At 43.2% G+C, this 21,287-nt stretch overlaps 1 protein-coding gene across 2 annotated transcripts in view; it reads left to right on the top strand.

The window, feature by feature from the left end:
• RELN (reelin) overlaps positions 1 to 21,287 on the top strand; it is a 452,511-nt gene that overhangs the window by 279,242 nt on the left and 151,982 nt on the right. For both annotated transcript variants that reach the window (XM_008172472.4, XM_065557727.1), the window contains exons 12-14: positions 10,930 to 11,081; positions 16,865 to 16,977; positions 18,914 to 19,122. In XM_008172472.4, the coding sequence (XP_008170694.3) occupies positions 10,930 to 11,081; positions 16,865 to 16,977; positions 18,914 to 19,122 (474 nt within the window). The remainder of the gene's footprint in view (positions 1 to 10,929; positions 11,082 to 16,864; positions 16,978 to 18,913; positions 19,123 to 21,287) is intronic.

Raw genomic sequence — 21,287 nt, 5'->3', positions numbered from 1 at the left:
CCAATTATTTATGTCAAAAATGACTTTGGGTGCCTGACTTTAGACCAATTTCTTTGAACATTTTGACCTGTGTGCGTGAGCACGTTGGGCATGTGTATACACAAATATCTCGTGTGTATATGTGCATTGGGTATTTCTATGCATAACAAGCACATGCAGTTATTTGCATACACTTGCACATGCCTAAGTTGAAAATAGATGCCATACTATTTAATGGTAGCAACTGGCCTAAGAGCTTCTTCCCAGCACTCCCAGCAAAACTGCGTCATAATTTAGCCCCAGCTTGGGGGAAATTTAGTTTAACTAGCTATAGGAAAGAATGGTTTTACATTATACAGAATATAAAAATAAAAGAAGTTTAGATAGAAAGACAAAAAGATTCATCTTGACTTATCCCTCTTGCACCTCAGTAAATATAACAAGCTGTGATTTTTCTATCCCAAGTATCTACTTTTTTTGTTTTGCCAAGCAACTTTATCTTAGTATCTTTATACTGTCTGTTCCCACATTCTATTAACTCACTATGAGAATAATAATAATACTTAGCTCCTATACAGCATTTTTCATCAAACGAACTCAAAGTGCTTTACAAAGCAAAAAGCAACAGAGAGTCCTGTGGCACCTTTAAGACTAACAGATGTATTGGAGCATAAGCTTTCGTGGGTGAACAAAGTGGGCATTCACCCACGAAAGCTTATGCTTCAATACATCTGTTAGTCTTAAAGGTGCCACAGGACTCTCTGATGCTTTTTACAGATCCAGACTAACACAGCTACCCCTCTGATACAAAGCAAAGTAAGTATCACATTATCTCCATTGTACAGATAGGGAAACTGAGACATAGTAAAACTACATGAAGCCATGAAATGGGACAAAAGAGATAAATTCTGGGTAAAAAGAAAAACAAACCAGAACAACAACAAATTGGATGCGCTTAGTAAAATGACTTTTTCTGTTTAAAAAAAAGTGAGGATTATATTAGTTACTGCAGCCCCAGGGTAGCTGTAAAACAGACTGATAATTTATGTCATTTCTTCTGAACACTGGTTTCAACTTATAAGACACATAATTTCATTAGCAGCTACCAAATCACATGCTGCTTATGCTGTGTCTGAGATAAAGATCGCCATGTAAGTAATATATGCAAATATGTTATGTGAACTCTTGAGCTTACTTTTGAGTTTAGGCAAAAAAACAAAACAAAATGGTAAACTTATTCCCAGTTTAAATAACTAACTCTTGATCTGTTTTGTCTTGTGCTCTTTGCTGTTATCCTTTTCATTTCAGAAAAAGGTTTTATACAACAACAAAACATGAGTATGTGTGGGAAGGGTTGCTAAGTGAACCATATGTCTGATGCCCTTTTGGCCTTTATTTTCTTCTTCTTTCAGAGAACAGGAAAATGGTGGCTTGGAGTGCACATCTGTTTTTTTTCTGTAGATAGAGTACTTACTAGGCCATATTCTTAGCTGGTGTAAACCAGCATAGGTCCATTTAAGTCAATTGTTTTGATATGGATGCCATCTTAAGTAGAAAAAGTGCCTAATTTTCAAACATATTTAGAAGTGACTTACAATAAAAAAAAATACAGCAGGGAGTACAAATATAGAAATAAAATGCTGTTCACTATGTGCTAGTATCACTCTGAGCCAGGGACTATGGGTCTTGAACCATTATCTAGATGGCTCTTAGGAGCCAGTAAGTGCCAACCTGCCCACAAGCACCAGAACAAGAAGTTTGACTCCAGCAAAGGATTCCAGTCCTGAGATCTGACTGGTGGAACTCTGGGGGTCCTGACTGGTTCTCTGCTGCCAGTGAATATAAGATTTAGCAGTTTGTGTCTTGTAATAAACACAAAACAGCAAAATAACAGTTTTGATTTTAAATTAGCAGACTTAGTTAAGGGGCTTTCTGGTATATGTAACCACGGAGCAATGGCATTCACGTGTCAAAACTATTGGGAAATGTATTGAAGCAAATAGCTTACGCTAGCAGTTGAACCACTAATTATGGTCCCCCAAAATAGCAAACATGGGCAAAAGGCTGAGACCTAATCCAATATGGTTCTGGATGTGTGGGAATGTAAGGGGAAAGGGTTGTAAAAGATTCTGACCAACCCTACTTGGGTTATCGGGATGACAGGAGAGTGGAAATCTTATTATTGCCATTTACAGTGCTTCTCCATATCCTGCTCTTTCCATCTTCACTTCTGATGGTCTCCCTAAAATTGTATGTGCAATGCTAAAGGTTGTTTTGCTATAGTTATATTGCTTTTCTATGGTTGCAGTTATATTTGTTTGTATGTGGGTACTAAATGAAGTCTTCATGTCTCTATAAATGTGACTCACCAATCTGATTTCCTATAAAAAATTCCAAGTAGCTGCCTAAGTAAAAACAAAACAAAAGCCCTATTGTTAATGACTTGTGAATTTTGCACCCTAAATACCATTTTAATATTATGATTTTCCTTAGTGCTGCTACTTTGGAAGAATGTATCTTTTGATTCCTTAAAAATACTTCAGTTAAAAATTCATCCACCAAAGTGTCTGAAGTTACACAAGGAAGAATATGACCCATTAACTTCCTATTAGTTTTCTACTTCTAATGAAATTCTGTATTCAGAAAAGTGTTCATTTTGGTAGGAAGTTTCATTAAGGGATCATAATCTTTAATATACAGGATTTTAAGGCTTCTTTTATTATGTAATCAGTAAAAGTATTAAGTATCAATTTTGCAGTTCCTTGGGATAAGAAATTTCATACATATCACTGAGGACATATTAACTGCATAATTTCCCCACAAATTACCTTGATTTCCTGACACATTCTGAATATGTTCAAATTAATTATTCAAGGTGGAATAAAAAGAGCTCTCATACATGCAATTTTCCATGGCTTCCAAATGCAAAGTCCTAGAGATATACTGTATAGAGTCTACTTAATCAGGATTGCTATTTTATTGTGATGCCTCACAGGAAACCCATTTAGCTGAATGACAGTGAATGGTAATGACTGATGTTTAATGGGAACAGTATTAGTAAGAATTTTGCTTAATGGGGATTTTGCAGTGTTAAGGATGTTTAACCAGGAATCAAGTTTTATGTAATTTTCAACTTCAGTCCTTTAATTAGTAAGCTGCTATACAAAGATTAAAAGAAAAGAGAAATACTAAATATAGGGAGTGTCGCATGGTAGGTGCGCCCCGTCACCGGGTGTCTGGTCACAAGAGAGGGAAGAGGCTGTACTGCAGCTGATTAGGTCCTATGCGGAAACCCTACTGTGGAACTTGGTATTAAGGCCTAATGGCTGGAGTCAGCAGAGCGGCCCTTCCACTCAGGGCAGTGTGGCCTAATGGACAGAATCAATACCGAAGCCCCTTACAGTCAGGGGCCCAATGGCCAGAGTTGATAAAGCAACCCTCACTGTAAGGGCAGGGTGGCCTAATGGTAAGAATCAATATACAAGCCCCCTACGATCAGGGTAGTGTAGCCTAATGGTCCTAGTCAGTACAAAAGCCCCTCTCAGTCAGGGCAGTGAGGCCTAATGGCCAGAGGCAATAAAATTGCACCACTCTGTGGAGTTGCATGACCTATTGGCCCAATGGGGAAGTAGGGTGCCACTCAGAGGGGTGTGGCACCCCAATTAGGGAGACTTGGGCCGCCCAGTTACCCTGAGCCCCAGCCCAGGGCCCTGGTGGTGGCGGGATTACTCAACACCAAGTCAGCAGGGATCCTTCAAAAACACGCTGACTTGTTCTCTGGTTCATCCACCGGAACCAAGGCTAAGTCCCTGGGCTGCTTCCTACCCTGTCTTCACCGGCGATGGGCCACTTGTTCCCACGGTCTCGGGGGTCTTCAGGCTGTGTAGCACCTGATGGCGCAGCCTCCTCTCTGGTTTGGTCAGGCTGCCTGGAATCCGTCTGGGGCTCGGCAGGCCTTGCTTCTGGGGTCAGGTCCTGTAGCAGCTCCTTGGAGAGAGCCTGCAGTCTGCGTCCTCTCCCTTCAGAAGCCTGCCCAGACTGAGCTTGACTGCTTCCTTTTATATCTTGCCTTCAGGCTGAGCATGCCCAGCAGAGACGAAGGGGCATGGCTTCCTCAGTCCGCAATGCACAGTTAACCCCTGCAGAGCCAGGGTGGGGTAGGTGTACCCCATCACACACCCTACCCCTCAAGATAGTACTCAGCGGGGGTCTTTCCCCATTGTCCTTCCCTCCCGCCTGGGAGAAAGAGTCTGTGTTAGGGTGGGCCCTACCTGGATGGTGCGACACACTGGGAGAATCCTGTTGAGACTTGGGGGACCTCATGCACTGCAAATAGCAGTGAGAGGAGTAGTTTGTCCCAATTTGTGGGTTGTCATCCACGAACTTCCTGAGCATGGTCTTCAGAGTTCTGTTAAATTTTTCCACTAGGCCATCAATCTGTGGATGGTATACTGATGTCTTGAGGGCATATGTTTAATAGACGACACAATTCAACCATCAATTTGTAAGAGACGTTCGTTCCACGGTCAGTCAATATTTCCCTGGGTAGCCTGACCCTGGCAAAAATGTTCAGAAGCTCTGCGGCTATGGCAGGAGCTGTGATGGTCTGTAGCAGGATGGCCTCCGGGTAGCGGGTCGCGTAGTCGACTATCACTAGGATATACTGGAACCCGGCACTCTTTTCTCTAAGGGTCCCACTAGATCTAGGCCGATCTGTTTGAAGGGTACACTCACTACCGGGAGTGGAATCAGAGGCGCCCACTGTATCCCCTTTGGGCCTGTGTGCTGACATTCTGGGCACGAAGTCCCGCACTTCCTGGTGTATGCCAGGCCAGAAGAACCTCAGTGATACATGTTGCAGGGTCTTCTCTCATCCCATGTGGCCAGCCCAGGGCACTGCTTGGGCCAATCATAACAGCTCTCAACGGAACTTCTTGGGAACCAGCAGTTGGCAGAGTTCCTCTCCGGTCTGCAGAACTTGGGACACCCAATAGAGGCGATCATTGTGGATCTCAAAGTGTGGTCCCTGGGGTCGTCTTAGGCCGATGCCCACCTGGTCTCCCACCTCCTGAACTTGTTCCCAGGCTCAGTTCAAGGTCAGGTCTTCCCTCTGTTCCTGAAGGAAATCCCCATCTAGCTCCAGCCACTCTTGGCTGACTTGCTCCGTTGTCTAGGGCTTCGTAGGGCCCGGTGTGGGGTTTCTAGTCTGGCTGGAGAGACCCTCATCCAGGTCATCCTGCCACCCTTGGCCCAGGAACTCCTTCCTTATAGACCCTGACTTCGCCTGCTCCAAAGTCCAGTCCCCCCCATGCTCGCAGGATTTCACTGAACCAAGGCCAAGCACATCCTAAGCCCACCACGTACACCAAAGTTGGAGCATACCTTGGTGGTGCGATACGGTCGCACCTCCCCCTCGATGCACTGCATATATAATCGGTGCCACCTCTAGATCTGGGGAGTCCACCAGGCTGGCCTGGACCAGTATCTGATTTCAGCCTGAGTCAATGAGGGCCATCACCCGGGTACCATCCACCCGCTCGGCCACTAGGAGTTTGGTTGGGCGCTTTTTCTGGCCTGGTGGTCTGTTGTCCACACCTGACCATAGGCACAGTCTGTAAATGGAGAGTCCCACCAAAAGTGCCTCTCTTGTCCACACTCATAGCAATGCCCTTTGGGGACTTGTGCTGTGTCCTGGAGTTCCCGATGTGCCTGGAGAAGTTCCTTCACCCCACAGGTTTAAGTGTACGGCCCGGCTCCCGCCAGTGATCCATGGGGACCCCACTAAGCTGGGTTTACTGTGAGGTCTCCTCATTTCAGGTCTTGGTTGCCGAGCCTCAGGGTTCGGCTTCACCCCGCCGGTCCTTCTGGTTTGGGGGGTTGACGTTCGGGTCCTTCGGTGGCCAGGTAATCCTCCATCAAAGAGACGGCTTCAATCAGGGCCATTGGGTGGTGGCTTTGTACCCACTCCTTTGCCCCCGCCGGGAGGATCTGTGTGAATTGTTCCAACACTATGGGCTCCGCCACCTGGGGCCTGGTGGCGGAATTCTCCAGATTCAACCATCTCCAGCAATAGTCCGCAAGCGTTGGGCCACAGCTCGTGGTCAAGCTCCCGGAGGCTACCGATCTTTGCAGAACCACTGTTGGAAGGTCTCCAGGCTAATACTGGTATGGTCTAATATGGCGGCTTTCACACGGGAGTAATCCAAGGCCCCACGAGGAGCCAGGTTGCGGTAGGCGATTTGCGCCTGGTTAGTCAAATAGGGGGCCAGTAGGGTGGCCCAGTCTTCAGGAGGCCAACAGACATCTGTAGAGATCCGTTCAAAAGTAACAAGGGAAGCCTCGGAATCAGGGCCGGCTCCAGGCACCAGCTTCTCAAGCAGGTGCTTGGGGCGGCCGTTCCGGACAGGGGCGGCAGTTCCAGGTATTCGGCGGCAATTTGGCGGAGGGGCCGTCACTCCGCCTGGGAGTGAAGGACCTCCCGCCGAATTGCCGCCGCAGATCGCGATCGCGGCTTTTTTTTTGGTTTTGGCTGCTTGGGGCGGCCAAAACCCTGGAGCCGGCCCTGCTCGGGATCATCACCAGGCCCCATCTTGGTGAGGCACATGGGTAGTCCCACCAGGGTATTCCCTGGCCCTACCCTTGACAGACCTCGACGGTCCTGCCAGCTGTAGCCATGTCGCCACCTGTTGGACTAGGCATTCCTGCTGGGTCTGGTGCTGGGCTGCCAACTCTTGCAGCAGCTGCTGTTGTTGCTCCTGATGCTGGGTCATATGGAGCTGGTGCTGACTGGCGATCTGCTGCATCAGCTGTGCCATAAAGTAACCCTCACTGTCAGGGCAAGGTGGCCTAATGGCCAGAGTCAGTACAAGAACAATCAGGGTAGTGTGGCCTAATGGCCAGAGTCAATACAAGGACCCCCTAAAGTCAGGTCAGTGAGGCCTAATGGCCAGAGGCAATAAAGTCTCACTCCTCAGTGGGGTTGCATGGCCTATTGACCCATTGGGGAAGTAGCGCACCACTCCTCCGAGCTCCAGCCCAGTGCTCTAGCAGTGAGGGGATTACTCACCACCGAGTCAATAGGGATCCTTCCAAAACTGACTGGTTCTCTAGTTCATCCACAGGAGCAAAGGCTAAGTCCCCTGGGCTGCTTCCTACCCTGTCTTTACCAGTGATGGGCCACTGTTCCCACGGGTGTCTCGGGTCTTCAGGCAGCATAGCTCCTGACGGTGTGGCCTCCTCTTTGGGTTGGTCAGGCTGCCTGGAATCCATCTGGGGCTCGGCAGGCCTTGCTTCTGGGGTTGGGTTCTGTAGCAGCTCCCTGGAGAGAGCCTGCAGTCTGCGTCCTCTCCCTTCAGAAGCCTGCCCAGACTGAGCTTGGCTGCTTCCTTTTATATCTTGCCTTCAGGCTGAGCATGCCCAGCAGAGGCAAAGGGGTGTGGCTTCCTCAGCCTGCAATGCACAGTTAACCCCTGCAGAGCCAGGGCAGGGTAGGTGCACTCCGTCACAAGGAGAAATTTACTCCTCCCTGTATAAAGCCGTTGGATTCATAGATTCCAAGCCCAGAAGGGACCACTTGGATAATATAGTCCAACCTTCTGTATAACACAAACCATAGAACTTCCCCAAAAGAATTCCGAGAGCATATCTTTTAGAAAGACATCCAATTTGATTTTAAAATTGCCAGTGATAGAGAATACACCATGACCCTTGGTAAATTGTTTCAATGGTTAATTACCCACACTGTTAAAACTTTACGCTTTATTTCTAGTCTGAATTTGTTTAGCTTCAACTTCCAGCCATTGGGTTATACCAGGGGGTATACCTTTCCGAAGTGGTGTGCCGAGGCTTCATTTATTCACTCTAATGTAAGGTTTTGTGTGCCAGTAATACATTTTAACATTTTTAGAAGGGCTCTTTCTATAAGTCTATAATATAGAACTAAACTACTGTTGTTTGTAAAGTAAATAAGGTTTTTAAAATGTTTAAAAAGCTTCATTTAAAATTAAATTAAAATGCAGAGCCACCCGGACCAGTGGCCAGGACCACGGCAGTGTGAGTGCCACTGAAAATCAGCTCACGTGCCGCCTTTGGCACACGTGCCATAGGTTGCCTACTCCTGGGTTATACTTTTTTCTGCTAGATTGAAAAGCCCATTATCAAATATTTGTTCCCCATATATGCACTTACAAACTGTGGTCAAGTCACCTCTTGCCCCCTTTTTTAAAGCTAAATAGATTGAGTGCCTTGACACTATCACTGTAAGGAATGTTTTCTAATCCTTTAATCACTTTCATGGCTCTTCTCTGAATCCTCTCCAGTTTATCAGCATCCTTCTTAAATTGTGGACACCAGAACTTAGCTTCAACTTCCAGCATTGGGTTATACCAGGGGGTATACCTTTCCGAAGTGGTGTGCCGAGGCTTCCATTTATCACTCTAATGTAAGGTTTTGTGTGCCAGTAATACATTTTAACATTTTTAGAAGGGCTCTTTCTATAAGTCTATAATATAGAACTAAACTACTGTTGTTTGTAAAGTAAATAAGGTTTTTAAAATGTTTTAAAAAGCTTCATTTAAAATTAAATTAAAATTAAAATTTACTATTGTCTTTAGTGGGAGCAAAGTAAGGTCAATGCTCAGTACTTCTGAAATTCCTCAAAGTGTATTTACAATAACCTAAGTTTATAGTAGAATTAATCTTCTCATTCACAAAGGATTGTTATCCCATTTCTCTTTTATAACACAGATTAGGGACTCAATCCTGCAACTGGATCCCTGTGAGCAGACTGTTACAGAGTCCTGTTTACTTCCCACAAAGATCTACTTGCAGGACTGGGTCTTATGTTTCCATCTGACATAAAGTGTAAACATTTAGATTGATAAACCATCTTACCATTTTTGCACAACATTTATCATTCATCAGTGAAAGAATGACGACTATAGACTGATTTGGGGGATAAATGTATCCCAAAGTTACGTTTAACAAAGATTTTCTACATTTATAATATGATAATAGATGCAGTTAATCCCATTCCTTCTCTATTTATCATTACAGAGAGAATTTGGACTTATTTTTACAAAAATGCCAGAGTCATTTTACATTCTTAAACTTTCTGTTTTTCATTTTGAATGTTCCCTAAAAGGAAGTTATCCCTAGAAACAGCCATGATCTGCATCATTCATGACCCCAAGTTGTTTTGTGGGTCAGTAAAGAGAGTGTTTTAATTGGGCTAAATGGAGCATATAAAAAGACCAATGAACCATTGTGAGATTTCTTTGTATAAATCAAAACAGGCTCAACTGTTTAATTCTGCAATTGTCTTGGTCCCCAAAGACCCATCTTCAAAAATGGTAACTATTTTTTATCATATCACGTGTTATTTTTTTAAACGTCTGAACCACAAAAGTTCTTTCATCAGAATTAGATGTACATCAAACAAAAATGCTTTGCTACAGAATGTTTAAATTTATTGAAATGTAAACTAACCATACTTTTGCAGCCAAACAGATTAAATTCTTATGGAGCTCTTTGTTCTTCAGATGACACATTTATGTTTGTACCATAAAAGTATTTCAATAAATATTAATTTGGTAGATTTTCAAATATTTCTTTGTAATCTACTATAAGATATAAAGTGGGTTTTTCAAATACACTCAGTATAGGCCTAACTCTGAGGCCATTGAAGTTAATGTTTGAACTCCAATTGACTTAAGTGGTAGCAGCACTGAGCACTTAAAAAAAATCACACCTGTACATTTGGAAATAGTTTGAGGGGTTAAAAAAAAGTATCAAATATAAACAAGATCAGCAATTGCGGTGGGGGTTACTGACAATTGTTTATTACTGGAAAGAAACAGTACTTAGAAATTAGAAAAGGAGACCTTAGGTAGTTGTTAGGTTCTGTTCACTCACTTCTCATTGCTAGAGCTGAGCAGGAAATGGTTTTCTCATCCTGTGAGTGTTTTTGAAATTCTGAATTATTTTGCCATCACAAATCACAATGAAAATTTTCACAAATCAATCATTCAAAGATCTTTTCAGATAGGGCCAACCAAGCATTTCATTTTGATCATTTTCAAACATTCCATCTTATTTTGACCTTTTTTATGTTTAAAACTTTTTTTAGTATAAATTAACTAAAACTTTGAAATGAAAAGTAATTTCAAATTGAAAAATGAAAGTTTTCATTTCTAAAATGTCAAAACAGGATTTTTACCAACCTGTTTTTCAATCAGGAGATTTGGAAACCAACCCTTGCCTGTGAACAGTTTTAATTTCAACAAACACCATTTTCTGATGAAAATGTTTCCTTGGAAAATTCCCGACCAACTATATTCACTGCCACTAGCTGGAGAAACAAAAACATGTTTTATATGAAATGTGAGAAAAAGAGGGATCAGATTACATTTTTTGAGAAGCATAGTATCTCTTTTTTCCTCTATTCAAGCACTGAATTAAAACTGTTACTCAAAAATGTTCAAATGCTACTCAAAAAGTTAAATAGAGGGCATGTTCAATGACTGCATAGCAGTCTGCCTTTTAAAGTTTCAGTGATGTGTAAATGTCTTCTAAATTAACCAAAATGAAAATACAATGGAGGTTGCATTTACATTACATGTTATTTATTTATATAACACCAAAGTACTGAGAAAGGGTAATATTCAACAGCCAAAATAAATATCTCAACAACTTAAATAACTTTGTACAATTCTGCCAATTATTGTATTTTAAATAATATAATCTACAACTTTGCTGACATACATTAATTGTATGCTATTTAAGTTGACTGAATTTAAGGAACTGTTATTTTGTGGTGACTAGCATGTTTGAACAAACTGCTTTTCATTATACCACATGAGGTTTGAAGAAGTTTTTCTTTATAAAATAAACTGTTAGAAACATACAGGCTTACCCCTACCAGGACTCTCAACACATTGTTGATGTATTTAGATGGGACATATCTGGAGCTGTCATTGGTACTGAATGTGGAACACTGGAGTCAGGTTCATCTATGGTATTCCTCAGAGATGGAGAGAGAAAACTATGTACTCCATATATGGACACTACAGGTTATGGGAACCTGAGATTTTACTTCAGCATGGGTGAGTATGTACTTTTAACATATTTGGGACATGCAAAACATATCAGACTCGAATTTGAGAATAAATTTGAAATCCTACAATCTGAACCAAAAGACGCTAAATATCTTCTAAAGATGATAGTTTTGAGTCACTCCACCTCTACACCAGTGTGACTTCATTGATTTCAATAGAGTCACACCAGTGTGAGAGGAGAGTAACACAGTGGAGAATCAGGCCCAATTTGTTCTGTCTGAAGTGGGAGCTGTTGTGTTAATTTTAGAGAGAGAAAATGGGGTCCATAGAGTCATAGGTGTTAACATAACTCACTCACTGTCCAGCATTAAACAGTTTTAAACAAGGTTCAGGGTTTGGTATACAGAGACCTCAGCCTGCTTAATACCATGGCAAAAAAAAATTCCTTTTAATCTTTTATTAAAAATACAGAAAAGAAGGAAAAACAGTTAATGCAATTGAAATGTAAAGTATTAAATAAGGCTTTCATTTTAACAAATCCCTTGTTCTCTTTTCCTGTAGCTGGAGAGAGTCTTTACCAGGAATAAAGCCCATGTTTGACAGTCTCTTAGGTGGCAATAACTGTCCTTTTGGGGAAAAGTGAAGTTAGCTGAGATAGGCTGAAGCTGTTGTTGTTGCTTTGTTATTAATCCCATTTTCTAGAAGACAAAACAAGACAAACACACATGAATGGGAAAGGAAAGAACAGCAAAGATAAAAATGCAACTTTTTCTGTCTCTGATGTTGACTTTCACTTGCAACCTCACTGCTGGAAAAATACAGGCCCAGCACATGGGCTTATCAGCCACTCTGAGACCTGGCAAATATACATCGGCCTGTTTAGGGCATTGCTTTAAGCTGCCTCTTTCTGGTCCCGGGCTTACAACAGTGTTGCAAAATATATAATCCTGGCCAGCTGAGCCAGACTCTGCTTAGACAGAAGGCAAAAGAAGAGGAATAAGAAAGATAAGAAATAAGGTGGGGAAGGAAAAGGACACATGAGATGGGGGAGAATAGAGCTTCACATCCTAGATGACATTTGGGATTCAGCCAGAGCTGGTGGAGGTGACAATGTCATCTGGGTCCCTCTCTCTGGCTTGGTCTCATTAGGACAGGATCAGAATGAAAAAGACCCAGGTTCCCAGGAAACATTGGGGTGGCAGCCATAATCGTGAATCTCCTGCAGTCACCAATTTTTCTCACAAAGTCTGTTTCTTTAAAAAAACCCAAAAGGGAGTGATGGGCGGAATAGGCCATCCTCTCATTATTTTGTTCATCATTCTCACCTAACTCCTGACTTGCCACATTTAATCCATTGATTTCTGATTCCACATCTGCGTTGTTGCCACATATGATCTCAACACAGTGCTTCAGTTATATCGGTAACACCTTTTTGTTTAGACTAACTCAGTCATTCTGTATTTCACTTTTAATAATTTTTTACAAACAACCTTATGTAACATTCTGGGTTGGACTTCTGTTACCTTTTTCACATCAAAGTTTGCAAACATTTGTTATTCCAGGTAACCTAACAATATTACAAACTTCCATCCACTTTCCCACAGTTAGGCTCACAGCTGAGGAAGGCCTTCTAGGCCTCAATTATTACAACAGACCATCTCTCTGTTAACTAACCCACAAAATGGTTTCTGCTCCTGAGCTACTAAGCCATCACCAGACACATGAATAGCTACCACAATAATATCGTCCCTGAGGGTGAAATTCAACCCCAGAGCACAAGGTACACACAAGAACTCCACAATACTGAAAAACTATATTAAATACTTAAGTAGTGCTGAGGATTATGTGCAGACCTTTCACAATGGGATGAATTTCACCCTGAATGGTTTTCTTGGGGGGCAAAAGTAAACTAGCAAGAATAAAAGATGAAGTAAAGCAGGACGTTTCCTCTCCAAATAAGAAGGCTGTTGTTAGTACAACTGTATTAGGCATTCGCTCTAACAAATCCAAATTCATACAAATGTTTGTTGGGTGTGGGGAAATCATCCAATATTTTGTTGTATTTTTCCAGGAATTTAATGTGTACATGTATAAATAAAGGAAATTCCACATGAAATTTATTCTCTTAACACAATATTTAGTTTTTAGAAAATAGGGAAGAAAATAATGGGATGATAAAGGAGGAAGCATGGATTAAATTAGTGACCTTCCAAAGCCACCTTTTGAGTCAACAAGAAAAAAACCCTTAATTCATTGATTTAAAGTCCTGCTGTAGTTTCTCTGAATTGTCACGCATCTCCCCTGTGTTACATGATTTACCAATAAAGCACAGGAAAGGGAGGTTGCCTTATTTCCAGGTCTTCCAGGCATTACAACACCTGCAAGAGAAACAGGAAAGAAACTTTGTCAACCTTCTGAACTTACAGGAGAGGCTGTCAGTTCAGCAAGAGTGGTGGAGAAATTGGGTGATCGCATTGAAAACATAAGCTATGCCTGTTTGTAGCTAAATGCATAATAGTGTAAATATTCAGGGATACAAATAAAGCCTCACAGAAGCAAGTAGAGCTTTCATAGTCCAATGTAAGTCACAGCAAAGATGTAAGCCTTATAAGGCTTTTCAGAACACCCTTTGCTTATTCCACCCCATAATTGGCCATCTTTGCTTGACAAAGCAATTGAAGTGTTTTATATCTGAAATCTTACAGACTATTTAAAAGAGTTTCCTCATCCTGTTTTTTAAACCAACCTGCAATGTCAGCCTGATACAGGAAAGCGTGAAACTTCCTTTTTTCACTTACAGATACCTTGTTTTAATATTCATTATCCAGGTTACCAAATGGAGCTATGCCAATAAAATATACTACCATTAGCGTCCATGTTGTTTAAAGCCATTCTATCTCTACTGCAGCATTTAAAGAATATGTCCAGCTCAGATTTGCCTCCACCAGGGCCGGCTCCAGGCACCAGCCAACCAAGCACGTGCTTGTGGCGGTACCTTAGAAGGGGGGGCCAACGTTGGGGTGTCGGGGGGCGCTCGCGGTGTTTTTGTTTTTTGTTTGGCAGGGCGGCGCTCGAGGGGGTTTGTTTCGGTCGGGCAGCGTGGGGGGTGTTTGTTTCAGCGGCACGCGTGGGGGGGGAGTCAGGGGCTTCAGCGGTACAGCCCGGCGCTCGGTTGGGCGGCGCGGTGCTCCAGGGGTTTGGCCAGCCTGGTGAGGCACTCGGGGCGGGGGTTTGGGCGGCCCGGCCTGGCCCAGCCGGCGCTCGGGGGGGGGCAGGGGTTTGACCGGCCCGGCGAGGTGCTCCGGGGGTTTGGGCGGCCCGGTGCGGCGCTTGGGGCGGGGGTTTGGGCAGCGCAGTGCTCCGGGGGTTTCGGCGGCACGGCGCTCGGGGGGTGGGCAGGGGTTTGGGTGGCAAGGCAAGGCGCTCAGGGGTTTGGGTGGCCCAGCGCGGCGCACGGGGGGCGGGGGTTTGAGCGGCCCGGCACTCCAGGGGTTTGGGCGGCCCGGGCCAACGCTCTGGGGGGGTTGGGCGGCCCGGCGAGGCACACCTTGGCAGTCAGGGGGAGGGCGGGGGTTGGCCAGCACGGCACTCGGGGGGTTTAGGCGGCCCAGCGCTCCGCTCCGGGGGGGTTGGCGGCCCGGCGCTCCGGGGGTTTGGCTGGCCCGGCGAGGCGCGGCGCTCGAGGGGGGCAGGGGTTTGGCCGGCGCGGCGCTCGGGGGGGGTTGGGCGGCCCGGCGAGGCACACCTTGGCAGTCAGGGGGAGGGCGGGGGTTGGCCAGCACGGCACTCGGGGGGTTTAGGCGGCCCAGCGCTCCGCTCCGGGGGGGTTGGCGGCCCGGCGCTCCGGGAGTTTGGCCGGCCTGGCGAGGTGCTTGGGGGGGGGGCGGGGGTTTGGCTGGCACGGTGAGGCACTCGGGGGGAGGGGCGGGGGGTTGGGAGGCCTGGCGAGGCGCTCCGGGGGTTTCAGTGGCCCTGCGCGGCACAGCACTGGGGGGGGGTCGTGGCGCTGGGGGGGAGTGTTACCGCGGGGCGGTGGTCGTCTTTTTTGCCTGGGGCAGCAAAACAGTTAGAGCCGGCCCTGGCCTCCACAGCTGCTACCACATGAAAGCTTTACAAGTCTCTTGAGCTCTACAGATATGGAGATGCTGCCCCAGCTGAAACCCTGTTCCTTTGCAGGGGGGAAAAACAAGTCACAAACTCTACCATTTCTAACTCCCTTTGAGCCCATGTAAATGACATTAGGGAACAGGGGCACACTGAGCAAGATGTACTGTGCATTTCCCCAAGCAAATTCTTGCCTGCCTGCCTGCTGGCCAGCTCATTGTTAGCAGAGAGGAAGTAGATGAATAGATTCATGGAGTTTAAGGCTAGAAGGGACCATTATATCATCTCATCTGACCTATGTGTTCCATGCCATTAAATTTCACTGTTCCCCTATATTCAGCCCAATAACTTGTGTATGACTAAAGTATAACTCATGCTTAGCTAACTGTGCTTCCCAAAGTTTCTGGGAAGTGCCACAACTATGGATAAATGGGGAAAGGGAGGAAGAAGGGGATGAGGGAATCTTTCCATACCCAACTGGGGGTCCACTTCTTGAGGCAGAACTGCTTAGGACCTCACTGCCATAACAAGGCTTTGGGACACCGGACTAGCACCCTCTTCACATCCATGAATGCCAAGTGTATTGGGAGAGCCAGCAATAAGGTTGCTATGTTAATACTAGTATTTTTAATTTATATAGCACCTTTCATTCAGAGATCTCAAAGCAACTAACACATTCTAATTAGTCCTGCCAGCAATCCTATGGATTACATAAACATTATTCTCATTATACAGGTGCGCACAGAGAGTCTTGCTGAACTTGCCCAGAGTTACACACCAAGTCTGTGTAAAACGAAAATAACCCAGAAATCCTCCTGACTCCTAATCCCATTCTTAAACCACTACACCATGCTCCCTTCCATTGAGCAATGGGAGTTTGGCTGAGTAAAGACTCTCTCTCTTATTCCCTACTGAAAGTACTGTAAATCACAATTACCACTGGCATATCTTTTACTTCTCCACAATATTCACTAAGGGCTCTATTGTGCTAATATGTATCAGAAACTATGTAGCACCACCCCAGTGGTACCTCAAAGGGAGGCACAGAAAGTATGGCTGCAACCACACCCATGAAGACAGTGCCTGGCATGCACCTAGTTAGCTTAGGAGTGAGGAAGAAGAAGTAGAAACTATGGTCCCACAGGCTCTCTGAACCTCCCTCTGTATCTCTTGGAGAGGCTAGCCCTGAACAGCCCTGCCACTGCCTGCTTGCAAGGACTACTCTTGTGCCCAGGACCCAGTACAATCTTGCTATATGGAATCTGTGTTTGCACAGCACCAAACATGATGGAGCCCTGAACCTGACAGAGGCCTTTGACTCTAACCAGGATGTAAATACTAAATAATAACAATTCACTGATTTCTACCAGAAACATAGGAAATCAAGCACTGAAAAAAAGCAGCGCACTTCCATGTGAATAGGGTGTAAAATGCACAGATACAAACACCACTTGTGATATAACATTGTTTTTATTAAAATTTATTTAAATAAACTGATAAAAATAGTTACTTAGGCTTTTCTGTCAAGGCCTTGATCTCCAGCATGGCCTATCTGATCGAATGGTTCTTATACATTATTCCATTGGGGCTTGTGTTCTTTTGTTTCAGATCTTAGTTTAAATAATATCTAGGTGTAATTGTTTTCATTATTATGGGAATTTAATGTGATTGTACTTTTAAATAACACATGCTTCAATTATTTTGTTTCTCAAATATGTATTGTAAAGGGGGAACTTGTGATTCTGGAGAAGCCCATGAAAATGATGTCCTCCTCTATGCAAAGATAGAAGGAAAGAAAGAGCACATAGCTCTTGATACACTGACCTATGCTTCTTATAAGGTAGGTGTTATAGACAAAGACAGACAGACAACCTACATTTTAAGCCAATTTGACCATGCTGAGTGTGGCATTCTACTGGGGTAATTCAACAAGAGCTTTTCAAGCAACTAACATATACGGATCACTCTGTTAGAAAGCATCTGAGCATCAAAATTCTGCAATGCTCACTACTTAACTCATTTGGTGCCAGGATAATAGACTAATAAGAAGGTAGCAGATAAAGAGGTTGGAAGCTTATAATTATTATAGCTATTTTTGAGCATGAGAGCATGCAGCAGCTAGATTGGGGCAATGGGAGTGTCAATAAAGGAGAGGTTTGTACTGTCCGTGTGGTCTGGTAAGCAGTCAGGTAGGCATGGTAGGTTTGTGAAGCTAGCATTGGGCAATAATTTTGCAGTCCTACTGTGATAGCAGATGTATCCTTTAAAAAGAACGTGCTGTTTTTGTTGTCTCAGAAAATATAGGGCTTTCATACGCGATTTCCAAAGAGTTCTCTATTGTGAAAGGAACACTTGAGCAAAATTCACCCTGGGTTTTGTCAAGCTTATACAACACCAATCAAAATATGAGAAGTCTAGATGAAAGTTAAAATTAGAGCTGAGCGAATAATGGATTTTTCGGTTCGCTGGCAATTGTGTGACCTCGCAGTCTCCTTTTTGGTTGTTTAGCACAAGCAGACAGACTCCCTGGTATGATGACACAGGCATGAGCTCAGTAAACAACAGACAATGTATTTATTACTAAAAAAGGATACAGAGACAGCTCCATTCCTATTGCTGGAAAACACTTTTGCCTTCTCACCCAGGCAACAAGAATATTCACCCCTCAATTTCTTCTCAGGATTGTTTCCTGAATCTGGGTTCCTCCTGCTATGAAGAGCCATATGCTTTAGTGGCTGTCTGTGGATGTGCCATACACAGAGCCCTAGCCAGCACAGTAACTCTGGTACAATATTTTTATTGTGCTGTATAAAAGGAAGAAGAAAAGAAAGGAGTTACATATATACATATGCACACAACATTGTTACAAACTAAACTACAGCATGTTTATACCTTACAGTACGTAGAGGATATTGTATTAAAGGTCTAGTCTACTTAAAAAGCACTTTTATCACTTTCTTTTGTTAACACCTAAGATTACTATAACTATAAAATTTAGAGAAAAATATCTTTTTTCAGTCTGTTTACTTTATGTATTTGAAAGCACTTTGGGCCGAGTCAGTTTTGTTGTTTCACTGTAGTAAAGTTTCTCCTGTTTTTTGCATGGCAATAGGAAACAACCCACTTTAAAAAAAGGAAATTATTATTGACAACTGAAGAAAATAATAGGGTGACTCAGAGGCAGGGGTAGTCTCTACAACTACATTTGACATGGGTTTTTTTTCAAATCGACTACATTTACAGCTGAAAATGTCCCTTTAATATATTTTAAAAAACTAGTCATGTAGCTCCAGACACATGAGCTAAATTTCATCAAAAGAACATTTCCTTATATTTCAAACATGATATCCTCTCCAAATGATTCCATTCTATTTAAACCAGAGGTGCACTTCCATTGCATTTGCTAATGTGAACTGGAAGAGTTGAGAGGCAATACCCTTTTCTAACGCACCATCACTGCTAAGCAATCAAGCTTAATTAGTATTTTTCAGAACACAGAAGACAGTCCCTTCAAGGTATTTACAATCAAATACTCTGATTATTGTAGGTGCTGAGCACCCCTGATTCCCAGAGTAGTGATGGCCATGCAGTGAGTTAAATGAGTTTGTGTCTGGGTTCTTTTGTGGGGAGATGGTTAATTTAATAGCCAACATGAAAGAAGCAACATGGTGGGCTAGTATTGTTTGGCCCCTTTGAAATTATTGCTGCTATTTTATAAACAGTCCTTCTCTGTGTAATTTTTTATATAAATCTAATTAGTTTAATTTCTTTTGAAGGTTCCATCTTTGGCTTCTGTTGTCATTAGTCCGGAGCTGCAGACTCCTGCTACCAAGTTCTGTCTTAAGCAAAAGAATCATCAAGGGCATAACAAGAATGTCTGGGCTGTCGATTACTTCCATGTCCTGCCGGTACTCCCCTCCACCATAACTCACATGATCCAGTTTTCCATTAATCTGGGCTGTGGAACTCATCAACCTGGTAACAGGTACAACAGGCTAGATTTATCTTGCAACTAACCTGCTTTCTTATACTTTTTATATTATAGCATCTCTGAAATGATTTGGATATTTTTTCTAGAAAGAAAGCAGGCAATTAAAAACAACAAATGTAAACAGGTTTGAGGCTTGCATGCAGCATCTCACTTAGCACCAGTCCAATCTTGTTCTCATTGAAGCCAGCAGAAGGGTGGTTATTGACTTCAGGAGGAAGGACAACTGTATGGTTAAGGCACTGGACTAGTTCTCAGGAAATGTGCGGTCACTTCCTGGCTCTGCAGTAGATGCCTTGTGTGACTGTGGACAAACCACGTAGGGCTTGATCCTGTAGCAGTTGAAAGTCAATGGCAAAACTATCATTGATTTCACCAAAAAGAAGAACAGGAGGACTTGTGGCACCTTAGAGACTAACAAATTTATTAGAGCATAAGCTTTCGTGGATTTCACTGGTCACAGAGTGAGGGCTCAGTTGCTATTCCGTACAATCGAGATATTATTGTCTCCCTACCTCACTGGTCAAATCATGAAGTTCTTATTCAGGTCATATTCTGACACAACTCCAGTGATATTAATGGGATTTTTGCTGAACTAAGCATTAAGGACTACAGGATTTGGCTCTTCATGCTTTGTTGGGTGAAGATATTGGGTGCAGGGCTGGGTCCAGGCATCAGCGAACAAAGCAGGTGCTTTGGGGGGCAATGGAAAGGACCCGCTACCGAATTGCCGCCGAGAAATGAAGCGGCATGGTTGAGCTGCCGCCGAAGTACCGCGATCGCGGCTTTTTTTTTTTTTTTTTTTACCCTTCGCCGCTTGGGGTGGCAAAAAAGCCTGAGCCGGCCCTGATTGGGTGCAGGCAAGAACCTTCTTGTATCTTATAAAAATAAATGTCAGCACATCATGGATTTCTCAAGGGATCAAGGTGTGGAAAAGAATAGTTTCCAAAATAGGCTTGCACACACCTCCGTGCTGAAGAAAGAGCAATGATGTATGCCTAGAAGTGTGCTATTGGCAACCCTGTTTACTAATCTTCCATAGATTATTGCTGCCAATAGCATGAATAATCCACACTGGAATGGTGCAAAGTGTCCATTGTCAGATCAGAGCTGTGTGGGCATAAACATGAGGACCTCACATCTAGGCCCAAATCCAGAACATTCCCCTCTGGCTTTTCTTCTAGAGGGGCTGCAAAGAGGTTTCTCCATGGAATCAGGGGAGGAACTTGGATAGAGAAAGGAGGCCAACAGCTGCGCCATGTTTCCACTGCTTCGGGTGGATTTTCTGGTAGTCATCTACATGCAATGACTGCTAGAATTTGTCCTGTCATATTTAATGGGTTATATTAGCAGTTGTAAGTATTTTAACCATATGTGCCCAGGAATTTGAGAGCTAAATATAAAATGAGCCTTTAAAGGAAAGGCTTCTTTTAAAAACCATAATATTTATTATATCATCTGAATCACAAATTTTCTAGTGGAGTTTTTTTGTAGTGTTTATGTTTTCAGATTAATTTTCTTCCCACTCACATAGCATTTCTAAGACAGGCATGAGCTCCTTCACAACAAAAGAAACACTAGGTCTCCATAAGCCTGATTTGCATTTCACAAATAATTTGGAAGTGCAGATCTCCTGGCCTACAGTATTATTCATAATGTTTTCATTACTGGGAATGCAAGAGAATATGTTATGTTAATACAACCCTCCAAAGTATCAATATAGGTAAATCTGAAATGAATTGGCTGAAACCTCATAAACCATTTTAATATATGTTTATAATATGACAATAGTTGTATAGTAAGACACTCTTTAAATAAAATCATATTCTCAGTAAATTATTCTAAATAGAAAAGTCATAGCCCAGTAATGTGGTGTCAGGATGATGAACTGTGATTTTTAATCCTTCATTTGTGTTATTTAAAAGAGTGTTAGAAACAAATTATGCTACGTGAATATTTCAATAATGCAGCAAAGTTCAAATAAATGAAATGCTTTCTACATTACCTGTTGAAGGTTCGCAGAATGTTAGAAATCTAAAGCCATTCACGGACTCATGTATTAAACACTTTATTTAAAAAAAAATAAGCTGCAGTGAACTGCAATGGGGGGGGGGGGGGAACATGCCATCAGGAGCTTCATGGGAGTTGAAGTCCTCAAGGAA

This window comes from Chrysemys picta, chromosome 1 (assembly GCF_011386835.1).
Source record: "Chrysemys picta bellii isolate R12L10 chromosome 1, ASM1138683v2, whole genome shotgun sequence".
Lineage (NCBI taxonomy): Eukaryota > Metazoa > Chordata > Testudines > Emydidae > Chrysemys > Chrysemys picta.
The sequence above is the reverse complement of the archived record's forward strand: the minus strand, read 5'-3'. Positions and strand labels throughout refer to the sequence as shown.